Below are 16,539 nucleotides of genomic sequence, written 5' to 3'. Positions count from 1 at the left end.
TTCTAACCACTCATTTTGCTTTTGGTATACCTGGGTTTTAGGCATTGTACCTACATTGTTTATCAGCTATCTAACAAACCAATCCATTAAAACTATCATTACCTGGCCAGTGTGGCTCAGTGGTTGAGTGTGGGCCTGTGAACCAGAAGGTCATGGGTTTGATTCCTGGTCAGGGCACATGCTCGGGTTGCGGGCTCAACCCCCAGTGTGGGGAGTGCAGGAGGCTGCTGATCGATGATTCTCTCTCATCACTGATGTTTCTCTCTCTCTCTCTCCCTCTCTGAAATCAATAAAAATATATTAAAAAAAAAAACCACCCTACTTGGCTTCAAATGAAAAATCTATAAAATGGGTTGCTGAGAGAATCAAATGTTAACATGCTGAACACAGTGTTCACTCCTGCATAAATGCAAGACATTATTAAATTGCAAGTCAGGTAATTTAAATTTAAATGCATTTATGAATGAAGGTACAATATAAACACATTACACTCTCCAAAGCCATGTAAAACCCGAAGGCATTAAAATTTATTAAATGATGCAATAACAACAGAATTCTTTATTTACAATAGCATTATTTAACATCAAATAAGCAAAGAGCATCAGCAAAGCAATATTAACTTGCATAAATGTATTTAAAATTTCTCTGAATATATCTACCTTTGCATAAACTGCTCACACGAGAAATACAAACATCGATGCAGGTGAACAAGGTGATGTTCAGAGTCAACTCCATTTGGAAAATAAACCACAACCTGAAACACTGTAAGCTTTCTCCTGAAGAACCAGAGTTAATATATTGCTTAATTTTACCCTTGTATAATCTTTTCATATACACACATCTCAGATGCAACTTCATGAGGAACTGTACAAATAAAACCCACAAATGACAAAGGGAAAAAAAGACAGTTAAATGTTTGAAGAAATGTATCATCATCACCATCCAACAACGTAAAGGTTGAGTGATGATGTACTTATTCAAAAAATTGTACACAATTCACTATACAAATATAATACATCGGACAGCTATGTAGGAATATACAAGACTTAAAAACAGATCTAAGGCATTATGCTAGATTTTAGCATTTTGAGGTTCTTGCACATAGCTTTTACCTGTAGTAAGAAACTTAAAAGATTTTGTTTTAGTCTATAAAGAAACACCAGGGAGAAAATTCTAATTAAAATTGAAGCCACTACAGTAATTTTCTTTTGTGCAGAGAATGCTTTGCTCTTAGGCAGCACACTACCATACAAATACTAGAAAATTTTAAATTCACACCAACAATTAATGGCTTAAGTTGCATTTCAAAATTGATTGTGTATCTTTGGGTTCTACAGTGGATGTGGGCCACCCATTTCATGTGGTCAGCCCATATGAACTCCATTTTTAAACACAGATTAAAAATTGCATTATATAAACTGCAAAAACATTGCTTTCAATTATTACAGGCCATAGGAGATACACGTGGGAAGGGACATTTTAATCTTTGAGTCAAACGAATTCATTGTAGTCAAAGAGCTCACTTCACTTTCCAACTCACCACATTACATGAACACTTAAATGAGTCTTACAACCAAGTGAATGTATGTATACTTTTCACATTATTTGTTTTTCACATTTAGTAATAAAAGTAAAACACTGATTCTTTGTCCTATTAAACAAAAACCAAGGACTCAGTCTAACAAATTTACTGTGTACAGCATGAGAAATACTGATAACGAAGGGGGTCGATTTGGCTTTTGCTTCCACAGTGATCAATATGATCAGAGGATTCCTTCACTTACTTTTCTTCTCTTAATTAGATGTAAAGCAAAACCCATTCATTCCCTGATCAGAGCCATAAGAGAATTTATAACCTCTTTTCCTTCAAAACAGCCGTGAATTATTCGAAATTACCAGCTTCACTGGTTTACAGATTTATCTGACTTGGGGTTGACATCAAAACACAGTGGGCAGATGGGTAAACAGTAAAAGATACACAGATTTTTAAAAAAAATTTTTTGGACGTGTTACAGTGAAAGGGGACTTAAAACTCAAAACAAAACAAATCCAGCTTAAACTCCATTTCTCCTTTGTGCTGTGTGAAGTTAAAGTCATTCTAAGTCACATGTTTCTAAAAAGCAACTTAAAACTGGTCACATGACATCGTGTGGGACATAAGCCTTGGCACACGGACTCGGTCACGGAGTTCTGGGCCAACGTCTGCTCGTTTTATCCATCGCAGTTGGGCAACCCAGGGTTTGGTTGAGAAGAGTAGAGCCTGGTGAGGGGGCATGTGGACTGATGGCCCTGAGAAGTGCTGTTCTGGGCCACCTCCCTGTAGTGAGACCCCTCTCAAGTGGAAAAAAGTATCGAAATGCAAATTTCCAGAAAATTTCTTTAGTATGGAGCAACACCTTCAGACTGTCTACTTACCGTTTATCTTTGGGCTACCGGTATATCTCTCTCTATAATCCGTCACTTGTACGTATAGGGAGAGATATACATATAAATAGGGGTAGTTTGTCCATTGTCCACCCGGCCACAAACGAACAATCAATCAAATTTCAAGGAAAAACCTCTCTGTTCCTAAAAAGCCTGGCTTAGTGAGATATAAAATGCTTTGCTTTTTAGACATCAAAAAGACACCATTCTGAAATTTAGGTAAGAAAGTCTTAGGGGTTGGGGAGAAATAGCTCAAAAAAGGTGATCAGTTTCTTGGTATTGCATTTGTCTGAAACTGACACCAATTAATAAAAGATTATTCCCCTTCCCGCGTGGGTGAGAGAAACAACCACGAAAGTGGCCTGCTCACCACAGGTGGTCTTCCCAAGGTTCATTAAGAAAGAATATAAACATATAAAAATCAAGATCTGGGTCCTACGGCGGCTGCATATCATATAGATTGGATAAATTATTTATGAGCAGAATCACAAGGTTTAGAAAATAAAAAGTCTTAAGTCTACAAATTAGGTCTAATCAAGGCATTGATATCCTTTACAAAACACCTTTAGGAGACATTGCTATGAAGATATCTAATTTAATACTGAAGTACCTCATTTTTGAGTTAATTCCACAATATGTATACCTCACAAAAATTATACAATTAAAACACGTTCTCAACTTAAATTATTGCTTGTTTACATATAAATTGGATTTTATGTACCTTACAAAACTTCGGCTTAGCACTGCTAAAAAACAAAATAAAAAACTCATGGCGGAGGTGACCCTAGCGTGTCTCTGCTGCTTCAGCATAAAACACGCCAGGGCGGCCTGTGTGTGGGTCTGTGTCGCTGGGGACCAGGACAGACACGCTTTGGGAGCAGGTGTCGCCAGTGGGATCGGGATCGTGCTGACTCTGCTCCTCTCCTTGCCAGTAAATGCATTTTTCTGAAATTTAAGTTAGCAATTACTAAGTGGCTGGCAAAACATTTAAGGAAATAAGGGGCTTGTCTGGTTTCTGTTGCTTTTATTGTTTTGTTAAATGAATGAAAGTCGGGGGGGGGGGGTGTGGGGACTGGGGAAGGAAGAGTCAGGATCAGGGAGGAAGAGGAGATGCTAATCCAAGCTGTCTGATCAATTGAAAGGGAACTTAATTTGAAAATGAATAATATTTTTTCTTGATTAATGATTTAGATGAACTTGTTTGGTTTTAACAAAAATAAAAGAAAGGAAAAAGTCCTTGTTACATGAACAGCCCTCTCATGTGCTCCTTTTCATCTGTTCATTAGCTGGAAACTCTTCCCAACTTGGTCTTGAGAGCTTTCTGCAGAGAGCGGTCTTCACTTTGTGGGCATCTCTGTCCATACAGCGCTGTCCATGGTGTCTGCCCTGCTTTTATCCCAAATGCAGTTTGATTTTTTTTAAAAAAAAAACCCTTTCTTTCCCCCAGATGAAATCGTAATCTTTTGTACATGACTGATTAGCCAGGGAAAACAAAGCAAGAAACCAGTGTCTGGAACCAAACAGGAACAGAACAAGAGCACGGTTGTTTCCCTTAAATACGTACATTTAAATACATTCAATCTGACATGGGTACGAACTTTGCCTGTCAACATTTACTTCGCAGGAGAGATCTAAGTTGCACTAAGGTGAATGCAGTGAACAGACTGAGCAACTGTCTGGACACAAGCTTCAGGCTGGAGAGAGAGAGACAGAGAGAGAGAGAGAGAGACAGAGAGAGAGAGAGGCAGCCCCTTTTGCAGCCGCCGCTCCCAGGGCCAGGCCCGCGTCTGCTGAGCTCGCTGGGCAGACCTGGCTGGCAGGCCGGTGGGGTCAAAACAAACAGACGCAGCTCTCCATCCCAGACCAGGAAGTGTTGTGAGCAAGTGAGCCCAGTCAGCTGAAGAAAGAAGCAACCAGCTACCTTCAGTGTCAGCAGTATTTCTGCGGAAAAACAGAAAGATCTCTGAATATGTGGTAAACCCGTCATAGAGCCCATCATAAAAACATCAAAATATTTGCCGTTAAACAAGGTCAGCCCTAAAGGCTGCCTCTGGATGAGTTGCACCCGATTTAGAAGCAGACAGATGGCGCTGTCCCCCAGCGAACACACGATGCTGGCAAAGGCCAGCAGAGCCCACACGCTATTGAGGGCACTGCAACGGGTTCCGACTGCCCCTTCCGAATACTGCTGCCCCAGCACGGACCTCCTCGCCGGACCCAATCTCTCCCACCTGCTCAGGCGGGATGAGACTCCCAGCGGCTGAGCTGCCCCTGCCTTTCGACAGCATCTGACCCAGAAGTGACACCGCTTTCTTCATCCTTCCTCAGCATCAGCCAGTGCAAACCCACTTCCTATCAAATGAAAAGTCTCTCTCTCTTTTTTACGTTTACTTTTAAAAATATATTTTTATTGATTTCAAAGTGAAAGGGAGAGGGGGAGAGAGGGAGAAACATCAGTGATGAGAATCACTGATCAGCTGCCTCCTGCACACCCCCTACTGGGGATCAAGCCTGCAACCCGGGCATGTGCCCTGACCAGGAATCAAACAGTGACCACCTGGTTTACAGGTCAAGGCTCAATCCCTGAGCCACAATGGCTGGGCTAAAAGGACCCTCTTGACTCTTCTACCGAGATACTCCCAGGTTCCATGGGTGTGTTCTCTCTGGCAAGTACATCACCCATGGTGTTTGCTCCACAGGTGCTCTTGCTAGTTTCTGGCTGGTTATGCGCTGACAATCGATTTGAATGGCTGGGTACCCAGGGCTGTCTCCTTGTTACTGCAGTGAGCAAGAACCACGTGCAGATGTTTCTTTGGCTGGTGAAAGTGTATCTGTCAGTGCTTTTTCTTTGGCTACTGACTATATACATTCTCCCCCAAGTTTTCACTATTTGCTAATATTTCATTAGCAAACATTAATTGAGTACCTACTCTGTGCCAGGTTCTGGGGATGTAATCATAACAAGCCACTTCTGGCACTGCTATCAAAACACTGCTGAATGGGCCAGGAAGGCAATTAAACAATAGTATGATCCGAGTTATGTGAGGGGGAACATTAGTTGCTGTGGGAACATATAACAACTGCTTGCTCCTGGGATTTAGATAGCAAGACACAGAATTTTAGCACATCAGGGCCATGAACGATGATCTAGTTTAAGTAAGATCAGGGAGGAAGTCAACCCAGAATAATGGATTTCCCCAGAGCACCCGGGAAAGCGATCTGGGGAAACTGGCCAGCTCATGTGTTCTAGGAGCCAGAGGTGGAGCTACCTGCCTGGACACTTACACAATTCGCCCCCCCACCGCCCCCAACCTGAAAAGTGAGCCCAGGACAACTCCAATTATATTTTCTCTTTTAGAAGAACACCCAGTACACTTTTCTTTGTAATGTTTATCCCTAATTTGTGTCACTACATGATTTTGCATGCAAATACTTGAAGGTTCTGACTGAAATATATAAAAAAAAAAATCCTTCAAATTCCAGTTAAACTGGGAAAAAATGCTAGTGGAGAAGGTTTATATCCTTCAAAACGTTAAGGCAGGGTTCTTTAACATGGACCGACATCAGTAAGCGGCTCTGAGCCAGACTCAGGTTAGTGGCAGAACGTGAGCGTGGACAGCGTGTGTCGCTGGTGTGGTGGGCGGGGCATGCCATCCGAGCTGTGCCACAGAGCGGGGAGTCACTGAACCCTTCTGCACCTAATACACCTTAGAGCTGTGTGGGAATTAAACAAAAGGATGTACACAGAGCGTTTAAATAGTTCCTGGGACATAATAAATGCTCAGTAAACATCAACATCAGCATCATCACCAACTCAAAGCGAATCCTAGTTTCCATCACATTAGTAAATACAAGTAATCACAACTATACTTTATACAAGAGCCATGAAACTGGGCAGTGAACTCAATTTTAATACGTATAAATATGAAAATATAAAGGAATGCTATAAAAAGTCCTATACATTTTGGTTAAAATAAAATACCTGTCCTTTTCTACATAGTTTTTGGGTAAGTCCACAGCTGTATATACCAGCTCTGCTTGAAGCTATAATTTTAATCTCCATTTATAGATAAATGGAACACAGATTCAATTAATAATGAATCACAGTGGTTTCTAGCTCAGCAATTAGAACCCAATTACCAATAAAAATTCGGAGAAAAGTTCTTTGATTTGCAACAGCACAGAGCACATCACAGCACCTGGGGTAAGTGACTGAGCCCTCTGCGCCCACATCAGCGGCCGGTGACACAGGCAGTGATGTCGCTATTACTCATGGATTAGAAGGGATATACTGTACACAGCCTTCTCTGAAGGAAACAAGAGTGTCCGTGACAGACTGTTCTCTGGCCTTAATATTCAGCATAAACAGAGGACAGATGGGTAAGCCTGACTCAGGAGGGGACTGGGAGAAACAGAGAGAGTGAGAGGGTGCAAGTGGCCCGCTCAGTTCCGAAGGCACCTCTGATGGCCAGCGCCCCTGTACTACCGAAGTCGCCTGTGTGACCCTAACGATAACCCTTCTGTTCCAGGTTTAGTGGGCGCCCATCAGGCACCGGGGCTCTCGGGGCCCTCCCTGCCCAGTGCTCACCCCTCCACCACGCCCAGCGCCAGCTCTGCCATTAGTCGAGCTTGGGCGTCCCTGCCTCTCGCTCCTTTATCCGGTGCTGCTCGGGGCGGCCCTCCGCTCCTATGATCTGACCCACCACTTCCGAGCTGTGTGACCTTGGACAGGTGACCTAATCCTGAGCTTCACTCTTCTCATCTGAAAATGCGTTAGAGACCACAGGCCATTCCATCTCTTAGAGGTTCCTCCCCACCCCAAAGTTAAGAACCGGTGCCTGAGGCCAAGGGCTCGGCTAAGGGTTCTCTTCCCTGCAGGATGGCAGCAGAAAGGAGATACGCTGCTCCTCTCTGGCCTTCTCCAGTGTGTAGCTGTCTAAAACCCCGAGGCGGGCAGCAGAGTACAGGGCGAAGGGCGCACAGGGAGCTCAGGCGGCTGGGTTCACTCCCTGCTGGTGCAGGACCCATGGCAGGGCTGTACTCGTGCCAACACTTGTGTGGTTCAAACGAGGTCACTTAAAGCTCAGCGAGAACGGGCGTGCAGTAAGTGCTCAATACCCGCTGGTGCGCCTGTGATTTTAAAGAATGAGCGCTCTGCTTCACCCAGGCCAGTCTTTTCTGTTTGGAGGTGATGCAGCGGCAGAGGGAGACAAGACAAGTGAATCCCCGGGTCGTCGAAGACAGGAGGGGGACTGGCTGCTGGCCTGGCCCAGGAAGTGCTGCTGGAGCCTTACCCCACCAAGTGGTGGGCCAGTGAAGGAGGGAGGCCTGATGGACTCGGTCCCCGCCCCCCGCACCCCTCCCAGACACAATGTGCTCAGAGGTTCAGCCCCTGGCACTTCTGGGCTCAGCTGGCTGTCCTCTGTGGGAGCCTTATCACCAATAACGTTGCCATTCCTGGGAGGTGCAGCCCAGGCTCCAAGCCTCTACTCTGCACATAATCACCCCTGGGCTCTGGGCCCCAACTGGGGAGGCGCAGTGCACAGGAGGTAGGACTGGCATCTGGGAGGCGCCAGCCAACTTCAAACCTCATGCGATGGCACATTTATTCTAAACACATGGTCCATATGAAATAGGCTCCATTTTCTGCTTGAGTTTCTATACCGATACGTCCACCATTTAGACGAGTTGTGCATCGGGGTACATAGAAGGTAACATCTCCCTGACTCCCACCCACAGGCCTCTGTGCCAGGTGACTGTTCTCTCAACGAGAGACGCCACACAGGCGAGTGCACACACTCTGCCATTAAAATCCACCAACTGCCTTTTAAACTTGAATGATAATCTCAACAAAACCACCCAAGATCCATTTTTTTTGTAGTAAATTCAACATCAATTCTACATTTTCTCCATTGAGAGGGAATTTTTAACTTAAAAGAGAGTATCTAGTGCTTACATATCCCTTGTGTTAAGAGCCCCCCAGGGCAAGCGTTACAAAGCCTTCCCATAACCGAGCCCCTGCTAGGCCCACAAGGCGCTGGGTTTTAAGCACTAATTAGCCTACTGTTTCAAGACTAGATGTTGAACATGGTAACATTACTCTCCTTAGAACAACTGTCAAGATAACAAGGAAATAATGCACAAGATTGTTGCCTAAACAAAATGGAATATAGACAAACATGTAAGCAAACATAAATTCAATGGTTTGCCCTACTATGACTAATTCACCGCCACGTTATGTTCTGCTTTGCTATAATATCATTCCAGGGCAAAATTAGTGTTCTTAATTCATACATCACCATCAGCTCAATTAAAATCAGCTTAAAGAGATAATTACACAGAACCATTGTAAGTCAGATAAAATTAGAAGATATTTTTTTAAAAAATCACAAGCATTATAACTATCTTCAATCACTCTGCCAATTTTGGTCTATAAAACATTCATGCTCACTTTACCCAATTCGCACATTTCTTCACTGTTTCTTACCCGTGATGCGTCTCCCTCCTGCTTAATCATATCCATTCCAGGCAGCTGGTTTGAGAAAAGGCTGCCTCCCCTCAGAGCAGGGTCATTAACCTGAGGGCAACAAGACAGGACAACAGGCATTTTTAGCGGGACGTCCAGAAGTGTGGTGGGGACAACCACCCACCAGCCTTCCTCTTGCTGGAATTGAGGAGTAAATAATGGGGAAAGGTGACTATGTAAAAATGGTAGTCCTCTATTGTATGGAGAAACATGAAAATAAATACATGTTAATACACTAGCTGCCTTCAAATTAAATTTTATTTGTATTCTGTATAGAAATTCAATAGAGCCCTAGCTGGTTTGGCTCAGTGGATAGAGCATCGGCCTGCAGACTGAAGGGTCCCAGTTTCGATTCTGGTCAAGGGCACATGCCCAGGCTGTGGGCTCAATCCCCAGTAGGGGGCGTGCAGGAGGCAGCTGATCGATGATTGTCTCTCATCATTGATGTTTCTATCTTTCTCTCCCTCTCCCTTCCTCTCTGAAATCAATAATATTTTAAACAAAGAAATTCAATAGAGATGATCATATTAGAAACATTTTCATATAATTTCATGTTCATTTTGGGGGCTGAATTAGACTAATGGCTCATATTTGGGACTTCGAAGACATCTGAAAGGCTCCTCATATCCTTGGTTACTCAGGCAAATTATAGATTAGTCAGAGCCAGTGTGAATATCCAAAACAGAGCTGAATTTGGGGACTCCTCCAAGACTAAGTGAGCTGATCATTAGCATTTGTGACATGTCTTTTACAAACGACAAAGTGAACGTACAGATGCTGATGGAGGATTCTGTCATGAGACACACACTGCAGTTGTGTTTTGGGGGCTTCCAAAAATAACTGTGATAATTGAAAGGTTAAAATCCATGCAGAAGTTTCAGAGCCATTGGGACTATTACAAATGCATCACTTACACTTGGGTAGGTTGACTAGGACCCATACTAGATTAGACCATCATCTCAGCGGCCCTCACTACTCCTAGAAAGGAAACCAGGAACCACTAGTGGCCCATTTTTATAGAAAACTCAACATCAACACTACATCTCATGCACCACTACGAATTTTTATTAATATCTTCTTATAGAATAAAATACCGAGGCACTGCAAAATTCTGTAAATTTTCAGTAAATTGTGGTTTACCAACCTCAGAATGAAATAGACCTAATCCAACTTAATCTTCACCTTCTCACAACTGTGATCTAACAGAAATTCATGGTGCTGTCAATGGCTTATTGGGTAAGTCATTTAAACTTTCCCTGTCTCAGTTTCTCCAATGTGAAATAATTTTTTACTGAAATCTGATTCAGGGTCCTTGCCACATCTATAATTTGAATGGACTGAGGAAGTAGAATGCCAAGCATTTTGTGGCCCTTAAAAATAAGATTTCCTATAACACAATTTTAAAATGATTAACCCACACTTTTACCTCTGGCTCAGCCCTACCCAGCTCTCTGAATCCCAGGCTGGCTCCTGAGATACCAGATGCGTCGAGTCTCTTCCCCACCAGTGAAGCTGGTGTACATTTTGGAGTGGAGAACTGTTTCAATGTTATTCAACACAAAACAGCACCATTCAAAAAATACTGACAAGAAAAGCATAGCCTCCACATCCAAAGATGACAGAACTAGCTTTGGGTCACCCCTATCAGCCTCCTTGCAGGAGTGAAGTATCATTTAAAGCTAATTGGATAGCAGGTAGCTTGGCCTGTGATTCATCTGGTTTTATATTTAGAAAAAAAAAAATCAGTTCTTAAACTAAAAATCCAAATAAAGCTATTTAGAAAGCACACTCATCATTCCATGTTCAGAGATTCATTTTAGCTGTTGCTAAATTCATCAAAGAGAAAAATTTAAATGACAAGAAAGTTAAGAAATGTTTTCAAAGATGCTTGAGCAGTCAGAAATTCTTTGATGTGTACTTTGTCATTCACAAGTATTCCTGATAATCGCACTAACATAGGTGAAAAAACACTCCTCAGAATAAATGTGGGAGCTGACAGCAGATGCCGAGTGCCAGGGGAGACTCACTGAAAGGAAGAAATAGACAAAACGTGATGATCGGAGGACACGGCTCCTCAGGGTGCTCACCTGCTCGGGACCCATGGAGGACAGCCCTGACGTAGGCACGGAGGTCACTGAGGTCATGCTGATCTGTCCTGTCATCTGGTTCATGTTGCTCATCCCACCTGTGTTGGTCGCCATGGATACATTGATGTTCATATTGTTATTGTACATGCTGGTGTTTGCTTGCTGCCCAAAGTGAGGTGGGGACTGCTGTGAAAACATGCTGGAATGCAATGAAAAGATGACAATGTCAGCGCCCAGCGCAAACAGGCAGGCAGCTTGGAGCACTTGCTCCTCTGGCATTTACAGAGTGAAGAAACCCAGGCGGAGAGAACCCAGGGTGGGACAGCCAGCAGGTGCTGAGGTCAGAAACAGCAGGGCCCGCAGTGCTCACCGAGGCTGCAGGGGCGGCCGCGGCACTGGGAAGGTCGGGAAGGCTGTTTCCCACTCTCGTGTCTGTATGGGACAGGCTTTGTGGTTGTCCCTTGTCACACACACTGATAAGGATGGCTTCTAGGCACTGCCTTCTTCAACAGTTTCATACACGGGCGGGGTGCTACCTTCTTAGGGGGCTCCTTTTACTTCCAAGGAAAAGACTTCAGACTAAGCTTTTTCAAATTCTGGGGCTTCTGCCCTAGAAAAGCAAGCTGGCTTACTTAGCAGTTTATTTGGTATTGCTTGCTTGTGTAAAGGAGTTAAGAAAACCACAGAAAAGAGACTTGTGGTCTACAGAAAGATCTCCTGGTGATCATTTATATAAAAAAGACACAGAAATACAGCATACCTGTTCCCACCCATAGACCCCTGTGCCCATCCGTTCATGTCAGAGGAGGCCTGATAGGCGGGGCTGGCCTGGGTCTGCTGCAGCATGGGGCTCTGCGTGTGCGCCATTCGGGGTGACATCAGAGGGCTCTGGGGTGTGGTAGCCCCAGTGAAACCAGGATCAGGTTGCTGACTTATTCCTTAGAAACAAAATAGAAATCCAAAGGAGACTGTTAGTTTGACTGTAGTGAAAAGAAAGAGAGCATTCAAGTTAAATACACACAGAAAATTACTTTCAAATATCTGCTCATGTACTGGTTAATTACATGTATTTTAAAAAGATTCCAAGGTGGGATAAAATGTGTGAAGAAAAATATCTCTCTGTCTTAATTCTCACAGTAGTTACAGGGGTGCTTAGGAACCATATTAACTATCATGGCTAGAGGTAGGGAGAGAAAATATTATTTTCCCCCATAAACCTTTCCAAATCAAGAATGATCAAATGTATATTTCTCTTTAACCTGAAGTAGTCTTTAAATTTTTATATGTCACTATAAGGACTGTTTAAACAGAATTAAAATTTCACAATATATAAAAAGTCAATATATTTGAATAATTTTTTACTGAATTAATGTCATTCTCTATAAGGCAGATGCATTTTTACAAATAAGCAACTGCATTCACGGTGAGCTCGTCTGTCTTCGGGAAGGGCTGGATGGTACTGCAGTGCTAGCCAGGACTAGCAGGGAGAAGGAAACAGCTCAATGCAAGCTTCTTGTTCCGTTTAGAAGCAAATGGCACGTAGACTAAATAGGGGGAGAGCGTTGAGAAGACTGTTCTAAACCATCAAAAAGGAAATAGAGGAGAGGAGCTTGGAAACAAAGGAGGCAACTTCTCGGGAAATTTCAGGGGTGATGTTGAGATAAGCAGGTTTTTGCCCAAAAGACATGTAAAACATGCATATTTAATCAATATTTAAATTAGCTATAAAGGAAAAGTTGAAGATCACACAGGAAAAAGCTGCACATTATCTTTCTGTGTATTTTTTAGTGTGTTTTTTTTTTAAGAAACACAAATACTTGATAGTTACTTATAAAGCTGGCAAAAGATAGGCAAAGTCATTTTGAATATTAATGTAAGCACTTACTTTTGTCAATAATTCAACTATTAATTGAACATGACATGCACATGAATATTAACACTGATGACACTACACACTTGCCTTTTAAGGCTGACCCAACAAATCAATATGAAGAAAACCAAGAGGCCTTCCATTGTGGTTCCTATATAGCATTGCTCAAGGATTATCTATTCATTAAAAATCTGGTATAAACTTTGAAGTCTTTATCTTTCAAAGTTGTAGAATGTCTCTAATATTTACATTTCTATACGACTTTCAACATTTTGTGTATGTCTATTGATTTGTTTGAGTCAGACTCAGAGGTTCAAATATAAATACATATATATCCACCTGTGTTTACAGACACGGACATAAACACATCGATCCACACACGCACACACACGACTGGTGGATACACTGTACACACTCACACTGACTTCGGTCATTCTTAAAGTAAGACCTGCACTCAGAGAAAAGGTGGTACCTGAGCTGAGAGACTGGAAGGTACTGTGCTGGACCTGGGGACTCCTGACAGGCCCCAACTGTCCTCCCAGGTTGCCTATCATTCCCTGGTTAGCCAGAGCCATCTGGGAGCCATGCAAAGAGCTGTGAGAGAGGAGCTGTGACCCAGGACTGGGGGACACTGGGGAGAAAGGACTGGAGAAAGGTGGTGGGGATGTAAGTCCAGTACCGTAGTTTGGAGGAAATGGAAACTGCTGTGCATTTGCCTGGGGGACCCGGGGGTTGCTCATTGTTGCGGGCATCCCACTAGGAGCCACCATGCTTGATGTCATATTCAACCCTTGGCCTCTCATCATCAAAGTCCTTTGCTGAACTTGCTGTTGCTGATGCATCTGTCTCTGGCGGAGATGCTGGTTCAGGATCTCCCGCTGCCTCTGGGCCAGCATCTGGGCATTAATAGGTGCCTGAAACGGGGGCAGCACAGGGTGGAAAACGTTGGGGTACACACAGGTTGAAAAACAAAGTGTATATTAGAAATAGGATAAAAATAATGGTACAGCCTCGTGCAAAATCATTTGGAAAATATATTTATATGGAAAGAACACTGTAGAGCTGAACAACTACTGGTGGTTGAGAATGTGAGCTTCTAAGTTCTTCAGAGATGACTATTCCGAAACGTGCCACGACGTACACAGGTAAGCCCAATGTGAGCACCAATTAACTGGAGGCTCGAGGTGAGAGGGCCTCGCGGTAAGTCCAGTCCCTCCCGTCAGAGGACTCTGACGTCAACTTTGAGAATGGCAATTCAGAGTCTCATTCAAGTCCAAAGGGGCAACCAAATCACGGTGCCAAAGGGTGTCTGAAGCCCTTCAGAAAAGGCTGAGCAGAGGCCGGGAGAGAGGGGGCAGGGGCAGGTGACGAGAAGAGATGCCGGCACTTGGGGGCCCTCGCAATATACAGCCGACCCGCATTATTCGTGGATTCCTTGTCTGTGCACTCCCTTCCTCACTAAGATTGATTTGAATCCCAAACCAATATTCACAGCACTGCCGTCATTTACAGATACGTGCAAAGTGGTGGATAATTTGAGACACTCCCTGTGCCTGCTCCCTCCTGACTCCGCCTTCTGGTTCCCATCCTCAGACTGCATTAGGTGAGTTACAGGACTATTGGCTGTGAGTTCAAATGTCAAAGGCTGAACAATACCCATTAAATAAGCTGTTTTCAAATGGAAACATACCTAAAACAAGGTCATGTATTGGTAGGTTGCTGAAAATGTTATGAGCAGAGGCTCATAGGAACCTAACCCTCTACTTCTCCTAGGAGCAGTAGTTGTGTGTCTGCTAATTCTTGCTTGCAATAACTTTATGGAACACAACATGTGAATAATGGAGTTGCCTGCAGCCGCAATATCAATGGCAATGGTTAAGAGGAACCACAGAAGATGACTGAATGATGTTACAGATCCCCTGTGGTCGTCAGAACATCTGGCATCTCAGTTACCTCACGTGGGGCATCAAGGGGGGAGAAATGGACCCAGCGAAAGCTGACAGAGGGGCTGCCCCTTACCTGTGTTGGTACTCCAGGCCTCAGAGTCAGGTTGGACACATTGGACACATTGCTCATTTGATTCATAAGGGGCTGGCGATTCTAAATGGATACACATAGGAATCAGGACATTAAAAACCCCTATGGATTTTATTTCAAATCACCTTCCTAACAAAATCACCTTCTACCCAACGTCTGCCTGCTGCTGGACACTGAAGCCCCGGGCTTGGAGCTGGATTCTTGTGGAAGCCAGCTCTGAATGAGGTGTCACATTGCTTCTAACTGGGGGATTATTTAGGACTGTTCGGAAACAACTGTTCGAAAGGGGGAAAGGGAGGAGAATGACCAGAAAAGGAGGCCAAGAGGAAGACCAGAAAAAGGCAGGTGCTCATCACTCAGAGAAACGAAAGGAGACTGGAAAGCCCGCAACATGATTACCTGTTGTATCACAGAAATCTGCTGACAGGGACCATTCTGTCATAGCTAGGACTCCTGACAGGAGCAGCTGGTGTTCTGAGTGCTTGGTTTGGGCTCGGAACTGTGCTGGGTCCCTTAAATATACATATGCCGCCCTGTACTGTACAACAAGCCCATTTCACAGAATGAAAACTGAGGCTCAGAGAGCTCAAGATTAGACCATTAGTAAAGAATGGAGTTAGGGTATGAAAGGACAGCTACTCTGTACTGGAGTTAGTGGAGGAGAAAGAAAGAAAGGAGTAGAAAGGAGTATGAAAATCATAGGATCATCTTGGAGAAATTTTCACCCTCCTAGAAAGCATGGAATGAGATCGAAGGCATCCAAAGGGCAGACAATTACTGCTCCATCTGACATCTGTCTTCCCTGTGCCACCCACCCTCCACCCTCCACCCCGGGCTTCCAGGCACGCACAGGGCACATACCTGCTGTGCTTGGAGGCGATGCTGCAGTTGGAGCCTCAGCTGATTGGGCTGGTTCTGTACCAGGCCTGTGGGCCGGAGGCTGGGTCTGGGCTGCATGCGGAGTGTGGCGTAACTAGGCCGCTGCCCCATGCTGTGGAAGTTGGGGTCCTGCATGGGAGAATAGCTCCCCTGGGCCATCTGGGCCTGAGACGCGTACTGCTGGGGGAAGACGGGTGCCTTCTGCTCCAGCATCATGTTGGAGTCCTGGCTCGAGAACTGGTCCGGATCGACTGCCTGGCTCTGAAGAGAAAGCCCAAGGAACAAACAGAAATAAAGAAACTAACAACAGCAGAAGGAATGTAAGGCTGGTTTCTCTCATTGTCAGAGATTTGAAGCCTTTTATACTGTCCTCACTACACAAAGGTACTTTTAGCTTGACTTCACTTTTCTCTCCAGGAAAGCCTTTATGTGAGGCAGGAAGCTGGGGTCAGGCGTGACATCCCCGTCACTTCTTCCCAGGGAAGGGACCCATGGGCCGTGACTACGAAAGCTGCCTGCTCACTCCACCAACCAGATACTGACCTGGACTTCCAATGTGCCTGTTTCATGTTTTCTTGATAGATTACTCACACCTGCATAGTTCATTGGTACCTAGCTGGGATCGGCAGTTTTGGGGTCCCCACCACCATTATTCCCATTTTGCAGATAATGAAACTGAGACTTGGAGAGGTGAAACAAATTGCAAGAAGCCCACC

The 16,539-nt window shown here is 44.2% G+C and overlaps 1 protein-coding gene across 15 annotated transcripts in view; it reads right to left on the bottom strand.

Moving 5' to 3' along the window:
- Positions 1-500: 500 nt before the first annotated feature.
- Positions 501-16,539, bottom strand: part of NCOA2 (nuclear receptor coactivator 2) — a 273,087-nt gene continuing 257,048 nt past the window's right edge. For 14 of the 15 annotated variants that reach the window (XM_059672932.1, XM_059672933.1, XM_059672926.1 and 11 more), the window contains 7 exons: positions 15,806-16,084; positions 14,927-15,007; positions 13,587-13,821; positions 11,798-11,975; positions 11,038-11,236; positions 8,912-9,001; positions 501-4,365 (listed from right to left, as the gene is read on the bottom strand). In XM_059672932.1, coding sequence (XP_059528915.1) covers positions 4,354-4,365; positions 8,912-9,001; positions 11,038-11,236; positions 11,798-11,975; positions 13,587-13,821; positions 14,927-15,007; positions 15,806-16,084 — 1,074 coding nt within the window. In that variant the 3' untranslated portion in view covers positions 501-4,353. The remainder of the gene's footprint in view (positions 4,366-8,911; positions 9,002-11,037; positions 11,237-11,797; positions 11,976-13,586; positions 13,822-14,926; positions 15,008-15,805; positions 16,085-16,539) is intronic. The other variant, XM_059672931.1, reaches the window with a different exon arrangement.

Source organism: Myotis daubentonii, chromosome 17 (genome assembly GCF_963259705.1).
Source record: "Myotis daubentonii chromosome 17, mMyoDau2.1, whole genome shotgun sequence".
In the NCBI taxonomy this organism is placed as follows: domain Eukaryota; kingdom Metazoa; phylum Chordata; class Mammalia; order Chiroptera; family Vespertilionidae; genus Myotis; species Myotis daubentonii.
Note: the sequence above shows the minus strand (reverse complement) of the source record. Positions and strands in the feature narration are given on the sequence as shown.